At 39.0% G+C, this 16,103-nt stretch overlaps 1 gene segment (V, D, J or C); it reads left to right on the forward strand.

Moving 5' to 3' along the window:
• Positions 1–16,103, forward strand: part of LOC122814894 — a 129,986-nt gene that overhangs the window by 30,034 nt on the left and 83,849 nt on the right. The window contains 1 exon segment of the C gene segment in view: positions 14,624–14,941. Coding sequence covers positions 14,624–14,941 — 318 coding nt within the window.

A 16,103-nucleotide genomic window follows, 5' to 3' on the forward strand; every position in this document is an offset into this window, starting at 1 on the left:
ACATACTTAAAGTGGTAATATTCATAGATTCTAGGTCTCACATTGTATTTTACAAGTTATAATAACCTCGGGAAATATTATTTGTGTAATATTTTGTAAACAACTTACAATATCTGTGTAATCACTTAAAATGCACACATACTGTCAGCAGCATTTTGTTCATCCATCATTGAGCTTTCATATGAGATTAAGCAGGTATGTTTGTTACTAGGTTGCTGAGATATTTAAAAATGGGAAAATTATGACAATATAAATAAACAGTATATGAGCAACAATTAACATACCTTAAGCAGCACTAGACAGAGGTGAAATATCAGTGGAATTGTGTTGCCCATCACGTAAGCTTAATGATGAACTCTTTCAACAGTTCATATGTAACAAAATTTTAGAATTATTGGTATAAAAATCAACAAGCTATATTAGATGCACAGAGGCATTAGTGGAACATAACTGCAAAAACACCTGGAAGCATCACTAGGCTGTAATAAATTAAAGCTAGCTACATGCTGCACAGGAATAAAGATATTACTGTGATTCAAAAAAACCTGCTGCACAGACCTTAGTTGTTGACTTGTGACTATGACCCCACAACTGCCCTGCACATCTCACAAGGAACAACCAGAGAACATGTAAGAGGGAGATTCACAACCATCTAGCCTCATTCCACACCACACTGTGGTATAGCTTAGCAGTAATCAAACATGTCAGGATACCTTGCTGTAGTAGGAGGAACCACATTGTGCGGATATGATCAGTGGTTCATTAAGCTCACTTCCTGCAGAATACTGTAGCACCAACAATAATTACCAGTTGTTATGTAAATAACAAAATCAAAATGCTTGTACCAATGGCAAAATCACTTTATTAACCTAAATAATGAGACAAGCAAATTCACATATGTGGATGCTTTATAGGTTCATAGGCATTTACTAGGCTAATGACCACAAGGGCCTTTTTAAGCCTAGCCATGCATCCCAAATCTCTGACAAGTTCTGATACCCTTGATAAGTGTAAGCATCGACCTGAGAGGTGAACCATTTGGTAACCTGTGTCCATTACAGACATAGGTGCCAAACCAGGGATTAATTTCCAGTTTCCCATCCAATTGTCTAAGTTGCAATTGAATTAGGCTAGGAAGGAACTCTGCTTCACATGGATGGGGACCCTGTTCCACAGACGGAGTAGTGTCTCGGATACATACCCATCTCTCTAGCAGGTCTTATTAATGTTTTTCAGGAAACGAGCCACTTGCTCACTTGCTTGGTCCCAAGTACCATACTACCACCCCACCCAAGAGCTTATCCAATGACTTCTCAGCCAGTTTGTTCCACAAGTAGAGACATATTTTCCTGGGCTGGGCAAGAGTTCTGCAGCCTGTTCATTCCTGTCTTCAAAAATATATTTGCCCATTGATTTCTCAGAAGTGAGTCTTTTAGGATGGCCTACCCTCTCATCAGGAAGAGCACCTCATCCCCTTTGGCAGCTCTTTTGAGCTACACTGTGTACTAACTCTGAGTGTTGGCATGTTTCAATAAACCAGTTTAAAATCCTACTGCATTTTTGCAGCACTTAGTCAGTAGGCCAAAATCCTAGGGGTGTACCACATAGTACTCCAACTAGGTCTCATCTAACTAGCATGGTAGAACGCCCCCCTCAGGCCACTCACTCTCCTCATTCTGTGCCAGTGCTTGCATGTCTAAGCCGCAGTTCACACTTGGTCACTTTGTCAAAGCCAGGACTTTATGTTTCTATGCCACAGAACTGATCACTGTACCATTCCCTGTGCCGGATGAGCACAGTGTACAGATGGCTGTACTGTCACACATCCCCCTGTCTCTCTCTATTCTACAAGAACTAGGAATATGGCTTCTTATGTTATATCAGAAAATATATTAGCATTCTCTTATAGCATACTTTTCTTGTAAAGTGCCAATCATTGTGAGTGCCTTATGCTGCTTTGTAATTCACAATACTATTTTTGAGGTGACATTTATGAATCCCTCTGTCACTACATCAAGATTACCACACATTACAGGTACTTAAGGTAATTAAACTGACTTGTACCATAGAAAAACTATTTGTGTGAATCTTATCTGCAGTAAATAATTGTGCTGAGACATATTTATTCTTTTAAGAATCATTTGAGTAGACTGATCTGTCTTTCATGTTTTTAGCCAGAATTCAGGCCAAAATTGCGGTTAAAATAGCAGTTACGTAAAAGTAGAAATAAGTGTTTATACTTAAGACAGATCATCTCTTACCTCCCCTTGCCTATAGCAAGTAATTAACTATTCATGCCTAAGTAGACTCTACCCTGTTGGCTTATAAAGTGTAATTAACTGTTCATGTCTCTGCTCTGCCCCCTTCCACCTGTCCTGTGTCTATAAACTGTAATTAACTACTAGTTAACACCCATGTCTAGGGCACTGTCTTTCTGTTTCCCCTATAAAATGTAATTAACATCTATGTCCAGGTTATTTCCTTCCTATCCCCTGCAAACAACCTGTCATTAAGTGCCCTGATGCAGGGTTACTCCCTTCTGCCTCTTCCTGACTATACAATGTAAATTAATATCTATGTTTAGAGAAGTCCCCATCTCACCTCCCTCTACCTATAAAGTCTATGTAACTGTCCATGTTGACATTAGACCACTTTCTATGTCACCCACTTAACCTCTTGTGTTTAAGCTAGTCCCTTTCCATCATTGTTACTGGTGTAATATGTAAGCAGTATCTCTCTGTAAGGTATGTCCCTCCCTCCCACTTCCAATACCTTCCCCTCCTGTTACCCTCCCCCACTGGTATAAATTTAAGTAAATTATTGTATTTAAATTAGTTTCTCATGATTTCCAGATTGGAATTTCTCCTGCAGACAAGATACCAAAAAGCCTTTACTTTTAATGTGCGTTTATATTACTTAGCCAGACCTTATCACATTCACAATGATGTATTTTTCAAAACTTAGTATGTATTATATTACTATTGTTCTAGGCATTTAGTATGCATCCCTTACATGGGTGCTGGCTGTTAGAACCAGTTGTTTGCTGATGGAATGTTTGAGCTAAAATGCTTACTAGACCTTGAATCTGTATAAACAGAACCATTTCAAAAATACAAAGTGGAGACATAGATATGGAAAATAATTACAAAATTTAGTTTATTTATTTAGTTATTTATTTCAGTTACTTATTTGATTTTTTACTTATCGGTGTGGAATGCTGGTTAAAAATGACCACTTATAAGTTCAGCGTGGTTACATCAGAAAAGTTATAAAACTATTTGCATTATAAAATTAATCAAAAGATTATATACCGTATGTGATAAAATGTCAAATGACAAATTTCCCACAACCCATGGCACAGTTAGATGCAGGGTATAATTTCCAGGAATTACTTCCATTTCTACAATCACTGCTATTTGGATGTATTAAACCGTTCTGGTCAGGGAATCTGGGCAGACCAAGAAATTGTTAAAGACCTCATACCAACAGCAACTATTATTCCATGCCATAATCATCCTTTTTATTAAAGACCGAGATTATGATAAGTGAAACACATATAATTTTATTGGAGTTATTAAAGTCAGTCAAGATTTGAAATACTACCTGGCTTATCAAAACAATCATAGATATAACTGTAATTTTGGTAAATCATAGACATAACTGCAATTTTTGGTAAATCATAATCATAACTGTAATTTAAAAATCAATGCTAAGCTTCAAGTCTAGCAGTTGGTACAGAGGACTAAGGCTATGAGCTGTTAATGAGATACTTCTGTGGTACAGGGTTTGGTTCTCTCAGCCTTCATTTGCCTACTGTGTGACGTCAAGCAAATCAGTTGACTATAGACAGTGTACTGGAGCAACTTGGAATGAGGACTCATTAATGGTCTCCTGGACTGCTTGCCACTGACCTATGAACGGAGACTGATTGAAGTATATGGAAAGGAACATTAGGTTCTTAGCTTAACATTATATTTAAGAGATCTATGTCAGTTCTCATGATCTATTCAACTTACCAGCAGGCTCAAGTCTGCTTGGGACTGAGATTTTCTCAAGTCCTCCACCTCTTTCCCCAATTCTGTGATGTTTTACACCTTACCCACATTGTAAGGGGTGCTAAACATTAAAAAAAGTTTGACATGATAGAAGCTTCCAATGAAGACATTGCAACTGTAATTGCTTGTATGTAAACTGTCACACTGCTATGTTCATTCAAATGTAGTTAAATTACCTCTAGAAATATAACAGACATCTTTCAAGTTGTCTATAAGGGATCATACTTGTAATCTCTTAATGACAGCTTGTAAACTGTCAAACCATTTTTACTTTTAAGTTTGGCAGTTTAGAGGCTGTTATTAAATAATACTCACTTATAGACAGTAGAGGAGGGGACCAAGTGAGTGCGAAATACTCCTGCTATAAACTTGTTTATTAGTGTTGTTACCCCTTATAAATGCCCAAAGGTGCATCATAATTACCCTTTTCTGAAATGGCACAAATATTACATCAGTTATTAATTTTTCTTCTCTTTGAAATGGATATGTCAATGTTCTCATGCATGCTGAGTTGGTGATAGAATGTAAATTACCATTGTGTGCTGTTAGAATATAGCTGTGTTTGTTTAGTAAGACTGTTCCCATGAATCAAGATAAATGCGGAAACCTAATAATATGAGATTTTTCAATCTGCTGCATATGATACTGATTTCCAGTGTAAATAGTACAGGAAGGTAGTATGTACTTAATCTGGAAAGCTTAGTTTAGGAAATATTTTTTTTTGTCATAAATCTTTTGGTGACTGGAGGGCAGGGAGTATCTGTTGGCTGCACCTCCTGCTTTAATGGCTTTTTTACATTGTGGTATAAAATTGGAGAATATTTCTATACACAACTGCAGGAGCACAATCATTTTGCATGTCTACACTTCATTGTCACTTGTTTGTCAGTGTTCTTGTTGAAAGATGAATGCTGTGCAGTGAGTTGTACTGTATGAACTGGCTGTGCATTTTGGGGGATTTTTCCTTTTCTCTCCACTGTAGTGAGACTGTGGATTCAGTATATATGATTTAGGGTGTGTGGTGGGGACTGAAGCTCCCACATGGGGGGCAGGGGCTTTCCCTCAAAAAAAATATTTGTTTGTGTTGTGATCATTCTGGTTTTTTTAATGATTTGCAAGTTATGCCTTTTTTGAAATTTAATTTTGGGAAAAGCATACCTCATTTTGTTAACTTGATAGGTTCATAGGTTAATAGGAGGTTACTAGGCTAGCGACCCTAGAGCCTATACAAGCCTAGCCATGTTAATCCCAAGATCTTGTTTTAAATGGTTTAGTAAGCAACCTAGGATATTATCTGATCCTATTGTGGCAATGTTTCTGGCCTTGGAGAGTGCAGCGGTAGCGTTGTTGCCTCACAGCAAGAGGTTCTCCCGTTCAGTTCTTGGCTGGAGTGCGGGGAGTGCCTTCTGTGTGGAGTCTGCATGTCCTCTCCGCAGTTGGGTGGGCATTCAAAAGACATGTGTAAATGGGCGTGCCTTCGTTGAAGGTTGGACGTCAAGCTGGCACCTCGGCGTTCGTGAAAATCTACTGCCAATCATTAGCGGACCGGAGTTCAACTGTGGCTACCCCTAACTGGGAAAAGCTGAAAGGCAACAACAACAAGAGTGCAGAGATAATGTGTTCTTTAGAGATACTAGGCAGATGACTGGTGTCACGTATGCTTTGGGATATGGTAGGTGCGGATAGCGGGTTAAGTTTGCACTGAAGCTGTCAGCTAGCAGGTTGCTGATATCTTCTGATGTAGTATGAGTGATCCCATCTATAACCAGTTCAGCACATAGCTGGGCATTCCCTTTTAGACTCTGGATGTAGTTAAAGAATGCTTTATGATTATCCTTGACTAGGGATGCAATTTTATTTTCATGATTTGCTTTAGAAGACTTTGCAAGATTTCTGATTTTCCTGTTTAGGCTTAGGAGGGAACTTTTCCTCTGTAGAGTAATATCTCTCTTACGTTTGGACAACAGTTTCTTCCTCTTGTTATGTAATCAGTTTATGCTTGAAGTCCACCACAGTGGCTTGTTTTTACAGGAAGACCTGGTTTTGATCCAGTCAGGTACAACAGACTTTATATAGTCACTGAAGTGTTTGTACAGGGGATTTGCATACACTTCTGCCTAGTGATCATTGGTGTCTGTGATTGTGGGTGGCATGAAGCTTTTTATAGCATCACTTAGTACACTGTAGTTAGCATTGGTGAAGTTTTTTTATCATTTTTGATCCTGTGAGGGTGCCAGTTCCAGTACTTCAAACAAGACTAATTTGTGGTCTGTCCTAACCAGGGAGGGTATCACGCATAGGGAAGTACAGTGACTCCCCATGTTGGTGAGTACTATGTCCAGAACATTAGAGCCCCTAGTGGGGGTGCATACTATCTCTTCCAGACCATTTGTATTAACAAAGTCCAAGAACCTCTGGGTGAGTTTGTTTTTGCTCAAGTATGTTTCCCAGTCTATGGAAGGATAGCTAAAATCTCCCATGACTAAGGTGTTGGGCTGTATGGTGAGGGATTCCAGTAAATCGATATAGGGGGTGCTTATCCTGGTTCATTATGGGGGCTCTATAGCTAACAATGATGTTGTATGGTGCATTCCCAATAGTTAATTGGACATGTAGTAGTTTGAGAGAGTCATGTTGTTTGACCAATCTCAAAGTGTATTTGGTTTTAATGAAAATAGATACACCTCCACCTTTGGTTCCTATACGCTCACTTTGAGGTCTGGATGTGTGGAAGGCATTGTAGAATTGCATGGCCAGGGTGCTCTCAGTGCCTTGAACCATGTCTCAGCAACTGCACAGACATCAGCATCCTCCAAGGTGATGAGTGCCTCCAGGAAGTGCAGTTTCATGTTTAAACTCCTAGCATTAGGCAACACAATCCTGAGTTTGTCTCGATTAGATTTTGTTACACTGGAAAATTTGTTGTTATGACATTGCCACAAAAAGGACTATTGGGGAGGCAAGGGCCTTAGCCAGTATCTTAGCCAGCCTTAGCCTTTATCCAAAAGCCTAGGCGGGACAGGTGCAGACCATCTCTAGCAAAGCAGCAAGGTCTGTCTACTATATCTTCTCAGGCTGGCAGATACTGAATTCCCATGGACTGTCGCCAGAAGCTGAGCCAATTGTTGAAGTCAATCATTTTTTGTTTATATTGTGGCATCATCCTGGGTGAGGGTAGGATACTGCTTAGGGCTAGAGACATACCTGTCTGGACACATAATCAGAGAGTTCAGTCATGTCTCTTCATATAGTCCAGAGATGTACATCTCAACTCATTCACTTTAACATGGACTATGACAGAATCATAACAGTACTTCTTGTTGAGTGACTCGATTGCATGTGTGATTTCTCAGATCCTGGCAACTGATAAGCAGTTGACCATGACCTTCTCTTTGTCCAGTCTGGTGAGGGGGATATCTGTGTGTCTCACTATGGAGTCACCTATGACCAAGACATTTGATGTGTTTTACCTTAGAGGCTTATTTGTTGAGACATGGATGTGTGTGTTGATTTGTGTAGTGGTGTCTTTATGCTTAGTGGTGAGTGTGGGTAGTGTGCATTTGGGAGGTCTCTGATTTTTTGGTAGGTTTTTACCATGTACCTCTATGCATGTGGGTTTATGTGTCATGACCTTATTTTATGTGAGAGGTAAGGTTTGCATGAGAGGGGAAATGTGTTTGCTGATAACCTGTTTGATGTCTAGTTTATTTTTACATGATAATTTACTCCAGTTCCACAGTGTATTTGCATCTCCTACATAGAGTGTTAGTTTCCTTTAGGAATAAATGGTTGTCAGTATGCATGAAGCAATTGCTACATTGCCTCAAGATGCCCATATCAATCAAGCTGGCAGGAGGAATGATGGGAAACTGCCCATCTATTGTGGTAGGGTTTTTCTGAATGTGGTATTTGGGAAGGTAAGCCCTTGTAACAAGATGCAAGTTGTTTTGTCTTAATGTTGTGCAGACAGCTGAGGAGCAAATATATTTGTTAATAGGTTCATTGGTGTGTACTAGGCTAATGGCCCTGGAACCTTTACAAGCCTACTCCATAGAAGTGCCCTGGCATCATGTCGCCCGACGTTAGATCCCAGTGCCTCTATCAAGTAGAGCCACTGGAGTGATCCCCAGGGTGAACTTTCTATTATAGGTTCATAGGTTGAAAGCTTTTATGTGGTTTGTCAAGGCAGAAGTGCACAAAGCATGTACCCAAATAAATGGTCAGACAAACTGGAATGTGAAAGGCTAGCTATGAAGTCAATGAAACAATCCTGCACTGAATTATAGATAATGAATCAAAGTTCTGAAGAGGCATATGCTATCAGCCCATGGAGGCAGGTACCAGTCAGAGGAAGTGAGCTGGGGAATTTTTAATTTAATATAATTTTAATAAAACTAGCAAGTAGTTCAGGATCTTGTGAAACACTGGGACATGTGCTTATGTTTTAAATATGCAACAGTAGCAGATGGAGCAAACTTCAATCTCTCTCTCTCTCTCTATATATATATATATATATATATATATATATATATATATATATATATATATATATATATATATACATACACAGTGGTCTGCATTTCAGTTCCATTCCTGCTCATTTTTTCTCATTTTCAGTGCAACCAGTGGCAGCTGATGACTTCAAAGAAAGGGGCTGGGGCTATGGGAAGTAACTGAGTGTGTGGGGCTAACTGGAATGAGGCAGAAATTTATAGTGTCAGGTCAATTACTGGTTAACTGTGATCAAACAGCACCTGGGGTCAGTAACTTTCATCCACATGCTTCCTCAGTGCTCATTCAGTATATAGTCACTTTATTAAATGCACATATTCCAGAAGTCTAATTGTGATCAAATGAAAAATAGCAATAAAAATAATAATAATGATCACAAGAATGTACTCCATGTTATGTTTCTTAAAAGTACACTAGCCTTGCCAAGCCATGACACTGACAGATTATCTGTGATCTAATGACAGAAGAGGTCAGTCATCTTCATCTACATACTGCCTAAATATCCACTAATTGCAGACACTTTATTGACTGTGTGTACCTCAGTTATCTGATTCTTACCATATGAATGTGTAAATATTTAAATAAGGACCACAGTGATATATTTCAGCTTGTTACTGTCAGGTGTACTCATTGCAACCCATTGCAACCCCTACCACATACAGATGGTGATATATCAACATGGACAGGAGTATTCAATGTAACCCATTGCAACCCCTACCACATACAGATGGCGATATATCAACATGGACAGGAGTACTCATTGTAACCCATTGCAACCCCTACCACATACAGATGGCAATATATCAACATGGACAGGAGTAGTCCTTGTAACCCATTGCAACCCCTACCAAATACAGATGGCCATATATCAACATGAAAATCCTCACCAACTCTAGCAGCTTTACTGTTATGTACATCTCAAATGTCTGGGTATGATCCAATGAATAAATACATAAATAATTCTCATAGTAATGAACTTCACTTTGTTCTAGTCAGACACATAAGTACAACCCACTGTACCCCTCCACCCATGCACAGACACACAGATACATGCACATATACACAGGTACCCACCAACTGCAGACACTTTACTGACTGTGTACATCCAGATGTCTGTGATCCGGTGAATAAATTCATAAATGGCAGCCACAGTAACCCATTTTAACTTGTTGCTGTCAGACACCTACAGTGAACCCACTGCGTGTTCACTCACACACACACACACACACACACACACACACACACACACACACACACACACATACACATACACCAATTGAAGACACTTTACTGAATGTGTAAACTCAGATATTAAACTGTGATCCAGGGAATGAATGAATACATGAATGACAACCACAGTAATGCATTTTAGTTTGTTGCTGTCAGACACATACAGGACAACTCACTGCAACTTCTCATGAATATACATAGGCAAATATGTACCACATAGATGCATATGATAAATAACAGCATCCACTGAAACACATGTATATCCATCTATATATATATGTATATGTATCTGCACAACCACAATTACAGCTGTTTTACTGAGTGTACAACTCAGATGTTTGAATATAATCAGTTTGATCATTGCCATAATAATATATTTTGTCTCATTGCTATCAGACACATACAGTGCATCTCACTGCAGCACCATTACCCCCCCACACACACACACACAATATTAAGTGTATAGAAGAAAAGGAGACATACTGTGATCGTGTTCTACAGTCAGGCTGATAGAACTACCATTAAGCAGACAAATGTATGCTAATTCATAAGAGATGGACCACACAGCAGAGAAGATTTATTATTTAAAAATAATAATAAAAGTTATTTAACAACAACAACAATACAAGCAGATAGCTAACTGTTATATTAAAACCAATGGTTCCTTATTTGCTGGATTAAATTCAATATTTTATAAATCCTTTGTTCATGTTTTACTCTGCTATTTTATTTTGTTCTGATGTCTTGGGGTTATGCCTGGATTTTGTATGTATTATCTGGCAGCATGTCTTGTGATTGCATTGATTTGGCATGCATTACTGCGTAATATGTATTGTGAGTCATGTCTGGACTTGTATGTATTACTGGGTAACATGCTTTGGTTTCACGCCTGGAGTTTGCAGGTATTACTGGCAACTAGTCTTGTGATTTATGCTTGGATTTTCCCTGCTTTATGGTAACTCTGTCTTGAAATAATAAAAAAATAAATAAATAAAAACAAAATCAGACTCAAACAAAGACAGACAATTATTTACCCTTTTATCACTCCCCTTGTAAGATCTTGGGTGAATGTTTATGTTTCCGGAACCCCCTGTCTGCTAGCCAATTATTTACCCTTTTATCACTCCCCTTGTAAGATCTTGGGTGAATGTTTATGTCTCAGGAACCCCCTGTCTGCTAGCCAATTATTTAACCTTTTATCACTCCCCTTGTAAGATCTTGGGTGAATGTTTATGTCTCAGGAACCCCCTGTCTGCTGCCTATCAGCCATAATGTCCACAGAAGCAGGGTAACACTAAGTCACCTCCCTCTTATCTTCTAGCTGTAGTCACAGCTCTATCTGTGTCCCCATGTCATCATCACACTACTGGTATGGAAGGAAAAAATCCATTACCCAGCATTGTCTTTAGACATTGAAGGAAAAGCACAGCCTCCCATCTCCAATTAGGTGCAGTTTTAGGTATGCTAATATCAAAGTCAGAATCAAAAGTCAAAGTAAACTATTGTCATTTAGACACCACAAGTGAAGTCTAAACTAAATTATGTGCATCATGCTCAAGTTGAGAGACAAATATGTACATACAATTACACATGTTTAGAAGAGACATATACATATATACAGTTACCTAATATCTAATAACACCTCAATGTTCTATCTCCAAGTAAGAAATAATATACTTGTCTTTACTGCAGTCCCTCCACCCACATCCTTTTCCTGATTTAGAAGTATAACATGTTCATGTCTGAGGTACCCCCACCCCAACACTCATATACACAGTGCAGATGTCTAGGGCAAAACACTCTCCTGTCCCATACTCCATCTGATTTAGCCAAAAATACTTGTGTCTGTAAAAAACTGCTCTCAACACTATGCTGATTTCTCTGGTTATGCTACACCTTACACAACATAACCAAGTGATTCACAAATGAACTGCTTACACAACTCATTTAAACAGCATTAGTATTCAACTGAGTTAGAAGACATGCATATGTATTGTACATGCCGTGCTTACATCCACAGTGACAGCACAGGGAAGACAATCAGATACAGCAACATGATGCATGGGTCTGCCAACAGGAACACTAAGAGGAACAGCAAGCCTTATTTCCAAATATTGCTGTGATAGAAAGGGAGAGGTGTGGCATACCCCCTGTTAGGTAGGTAATTTGGTGCAGTTTGGGGTATGATACAATATTATGACATACAGCTGCTGTGATACAAAGGGAGAGGTGCAGCATACCCCTGTTAGGTAGGTACTTTGGTGCAGCATACCCCTTTTAGATGGGTACTTTGGTGCAGTTTACTGTGTGACATAATATTATGACATACTGTTTTTGTGATATGAAGGGACAGGTGCAGGTTGATACTTTGGTGCAGCATACCCCTGTTAGATAGGTACTTTGGTGCAGCTGGATCACAGCAGTTTACCATGTGGCATAATACTATGGCATATGGTTGATGTCAGAGCAATGCCATATTATGTTTTGTGGTTAGGGAACATTCTGATATACTATATGCATTTTTTCCTGCAAAATCAGATGTGCGATTTTTTTCATCTTTATGTACTGTGTGGCAGTTTACAGAACAAGAACTTTACAAATCCCTTTTGGCTACTGCACTGCAGTTCTTGCACATTATCATAAAGGGATATTACTTTTTATGAATTCTGGTCACTGTCAAGTAATGCAAAATGTTCACACTAAAACATATGCATTAGTACAACCTGCAGTTGCCTTTGTTTACTTGGAAATGGCAGTTCCATGCCTAAAAGCAGTGATGTTGTATTCAAGTCATCCCCACTCATCCTCAGAAAAGAGCACATGAGAAGAAGCAACTGTAGCACTGACAGAGTTTTGGCAATAATGGAGAACAAGCCCCCTCTGCACCCCTACACCCACACTACTTTTATATTCTCACTGAAATAGTGTACTTGTGTGACAGTTGAAGTGTTATAGCAGAAGTGTAGTTGTACATAGGCATGCTGCTGTCTTGACATTTTAAATCACAATCTCAAATGCACTATTTCCTAGTCAGTTATTTGACTTCAGAAAGTGTATCAGTGGTAATAGTACTAATATTTTAAAAGCCCCCCCCCCCCTTATTGTTTATGGATTTATGTTCATTTTTCTCTCTCAGCTATGCCTGTGGTGAATTTAGCATGACTGTATTTTGCTGACATGGGGTAAAACTAACAAATGCATTCTTGTAGCTTAGTTTTCCCAGTTGTAGTAACACACCAGTAGACATGTTTAAATGTGAGTAGGTCCTGAATAAAACTTATGGTGGGCATCACTGCACATCCCACATCAGCAACAAAACTTCTGTAACTGCTGAACTACGTATGATAGGGGAGAATTTCGCATAACACTCTGAGGATACAGTTTTAAGACTTCACACTTTCTCATTCTCTACGCATCAGTAACACCTAGGGCAATATGTCAAGTATGTCAGGTGAGCAGCGGTCAGCTCTCATGGGGATGTAGGATCTACATTTATACCAAAATGCTAGTCTCAGATTATTATAACCATGACAATAATTGAGAACACTGGAATGAGGGTATCTCATGTTCATATTCACAGACACAAGTTACACTCACTCTAGTGTTCTCCATAATCACCAGCTTTTTAAGTATAAGGTGGGATAAACAATGTAGTACACTATTTTAGTTGACTTGGTGCTACCAATACTTGATCATATTGGTGCAAGGAATGTCCAAAGACAATATGGCTGCAAAACTACCATAAATCTATAGCAGAGAGAGAAAGTTTATATGTGTTTCTGTGTGTCTTTTGCACTGCATTCATAAATGTCAAAGGAAAGAGCTACCACGACAGTAGGACTGGTATTCAGTAGGCAAAAAATACACAAAATGTTTGGCTTACAGTGGTCTCACTACCCATTTCCATGTATAAGCCCACCTTTGCACCTCGTCGCGATTTTGTGCTGATGTCATTTTCCTTCAACATTACAAATCATTATTGACCTGTACAAGAGAAAACACAGCCTATATGTCCTTGGTACAGTTCTGTAGCTGATCTGGTATGGCATACATAGTCAGTTCTACAGTCTGTGTGTGTATCTGTGTGTGTCTGTGTGTGTCTGTGTGTGTCTGTGTGTGTGTCTGTGTGTGTTTGTGTGTGTGTCTGTGTCTGTGTGTCTGTGTGTGTGTGTGTGTGTGTGTGTGTGTGTGTGTGTGTGTGTGTGTGTCTGTGTGTGTGTGTGTGTGTGTGTGTGTGTGTGTGTGTGTGTGTGTGTGTGTGTGTGTGTGTGTGTGTGTGTGTGTGTCTGTGTGTGTGTGTGTATGAAGATATGTCAATGAATATGTGTATTTGTGGTGAAGTGTTGGAGGAGTGACTTTTGCATTATCTGGCATCACCATAGTCCTGACAGCTGTGCTTCTGTAACTGTCCAGTAGTGATAATGCAGCAGTTTTTATTTGATTTGTAAATCAGTTTCAGATGGCAGCTTTCATACACAGTATAGCTGTCTCTGAATTTGACACTATAATTCATGCTGAGCTCCTCGTTTGCTTAGATGGATACTGTGTGCTGCAATACATGGTAGTGTAGTTCTGCTCTGTTATGTCTTTAAAATGCACTAAAATGTCAACTGTGTTAAAACTGACCTCGTACAAGCTTAACTCTGTCATGGTGTTTCATTGACAAGTTGGTTCTCATTTAGTTTGCCATTAATTTTTAGGCCCAAACCCAAGCAAACAGTGGCATTGTAAGAAATACATCATTTTACACTGTATATGCAATTTAACAGTAACTATAACAAGGAATATGCAACAATATGTTACCATTTATTTTTATTTTGTTGCAGTGTGTCAGAAGCCACAGGTATTAAAAGTCAAAGTGTATGCAGGCAAGTGTGCATCAGATTTTAAGGAACTAATCTGCCTAGTTGATGACCATTTCCCTAAAGATGTGTCCATTATTTGGACAGTGAATGAAGAACCAGTTTCAGCAAGCAATAAAACTGTTGTGAAAGAAGAAAGTGGTTTTTACAAAACCCGAAGTACTATAATGTTAAAAATGGACAAGTGGTTTGCTGGGCATGATATCACCTGCAAGGCTACAACCTCCAAGCATGGAGATACAGTTCCGATATCCAAAACCGACACGATTAAAAGCTGTGCAGGTAAGGCAAGGATAAGTCACTTTTACGTTTGTATTTGTTATATGAAGGACTTACCTTGTATTTTTTTTGTTAACTAATGACAACAATGTCCTTGCATACGTTTTCTCACTTTATAAGTGTTCGACTCATATTTTCTTACAGAGGTTATAATAAATTGAGCAAGTTTAGATTTGGTCCGTAATCCTGATGGTAGACTAGTTGTGGGCTGATGACATAAAAAACATATCAACAAAGTAAACTACACAATTAGTTTAGCAAGTGAGATACCAATCTGTTGAACATATAATCATGCACACTAACACTCACTGGACATAGCTGATGCTCCAAACTAAGCACTATGCATACACATGCCTCCACAATGTCACCACTCACTCATACACTTTCATAACCTCACTTTTCCTACCATTCCTGCATATAATTTCACCCAATCCTGAAGCTTTCCTCTTAATACTATGCCCAACACACCCCCCTGAATGCTCACCAGCACCCCTGCCATATACAGCATATAACACTGACCACTGACTGCACTATACAACACCTATAGACAGTAACATATGTTTGGCCATTCACTCACAACACCACCAAATCATGCATACAAAAACACATATCTCTCACACACACACACACACACACACACACACACACACACACACACACACACACACACACACACACACACACAGATGCACACACTCACACACGCACACATGCACACATGCACACCAACACACATGCACACACACAAATGCACAAACACTCACTGACATACCCCACCACACTTTTACTGACATGGTTCAGCATATAATTATTGAAATTCTCCTACACACATTTATTGATATGTCCCAACAATCATGTACTGACATGATCTTACATACATTTAATAACATGCTGCTATACATATTTAATAACATGCTGCTACACAGACTGACATGCACAGACACAAACACTTACTGGCATGTTTTTACATACATTTACTAAATTGCTGGCACATATACTTCCTGACAGGATCCTGCACATACTTACTGACATGCCATTACATGCACTTACTAACATGCTGCTACACACACTTACAGACATGCTGCTACACACATTTACTGACAGACTGCTGCTACACACATTTAGTGACAGACTGCTGCACACATTTACTGACATGTTGCTACAC

The sequence above is a fragment of the Protopterus annectens genome, chromosome 11.part0, assembly GCF_019279795.1.
Source record: "Protopterus annectens isolate FY-2018-M chromosome 11.part0, PAN1.0, whole genome shotgun sequence".
NCBI lineage: Eukaryota > Metazoa > Chordata > Ceratodontiformes > Protopteridae > Protopterus > Protopterus annectens.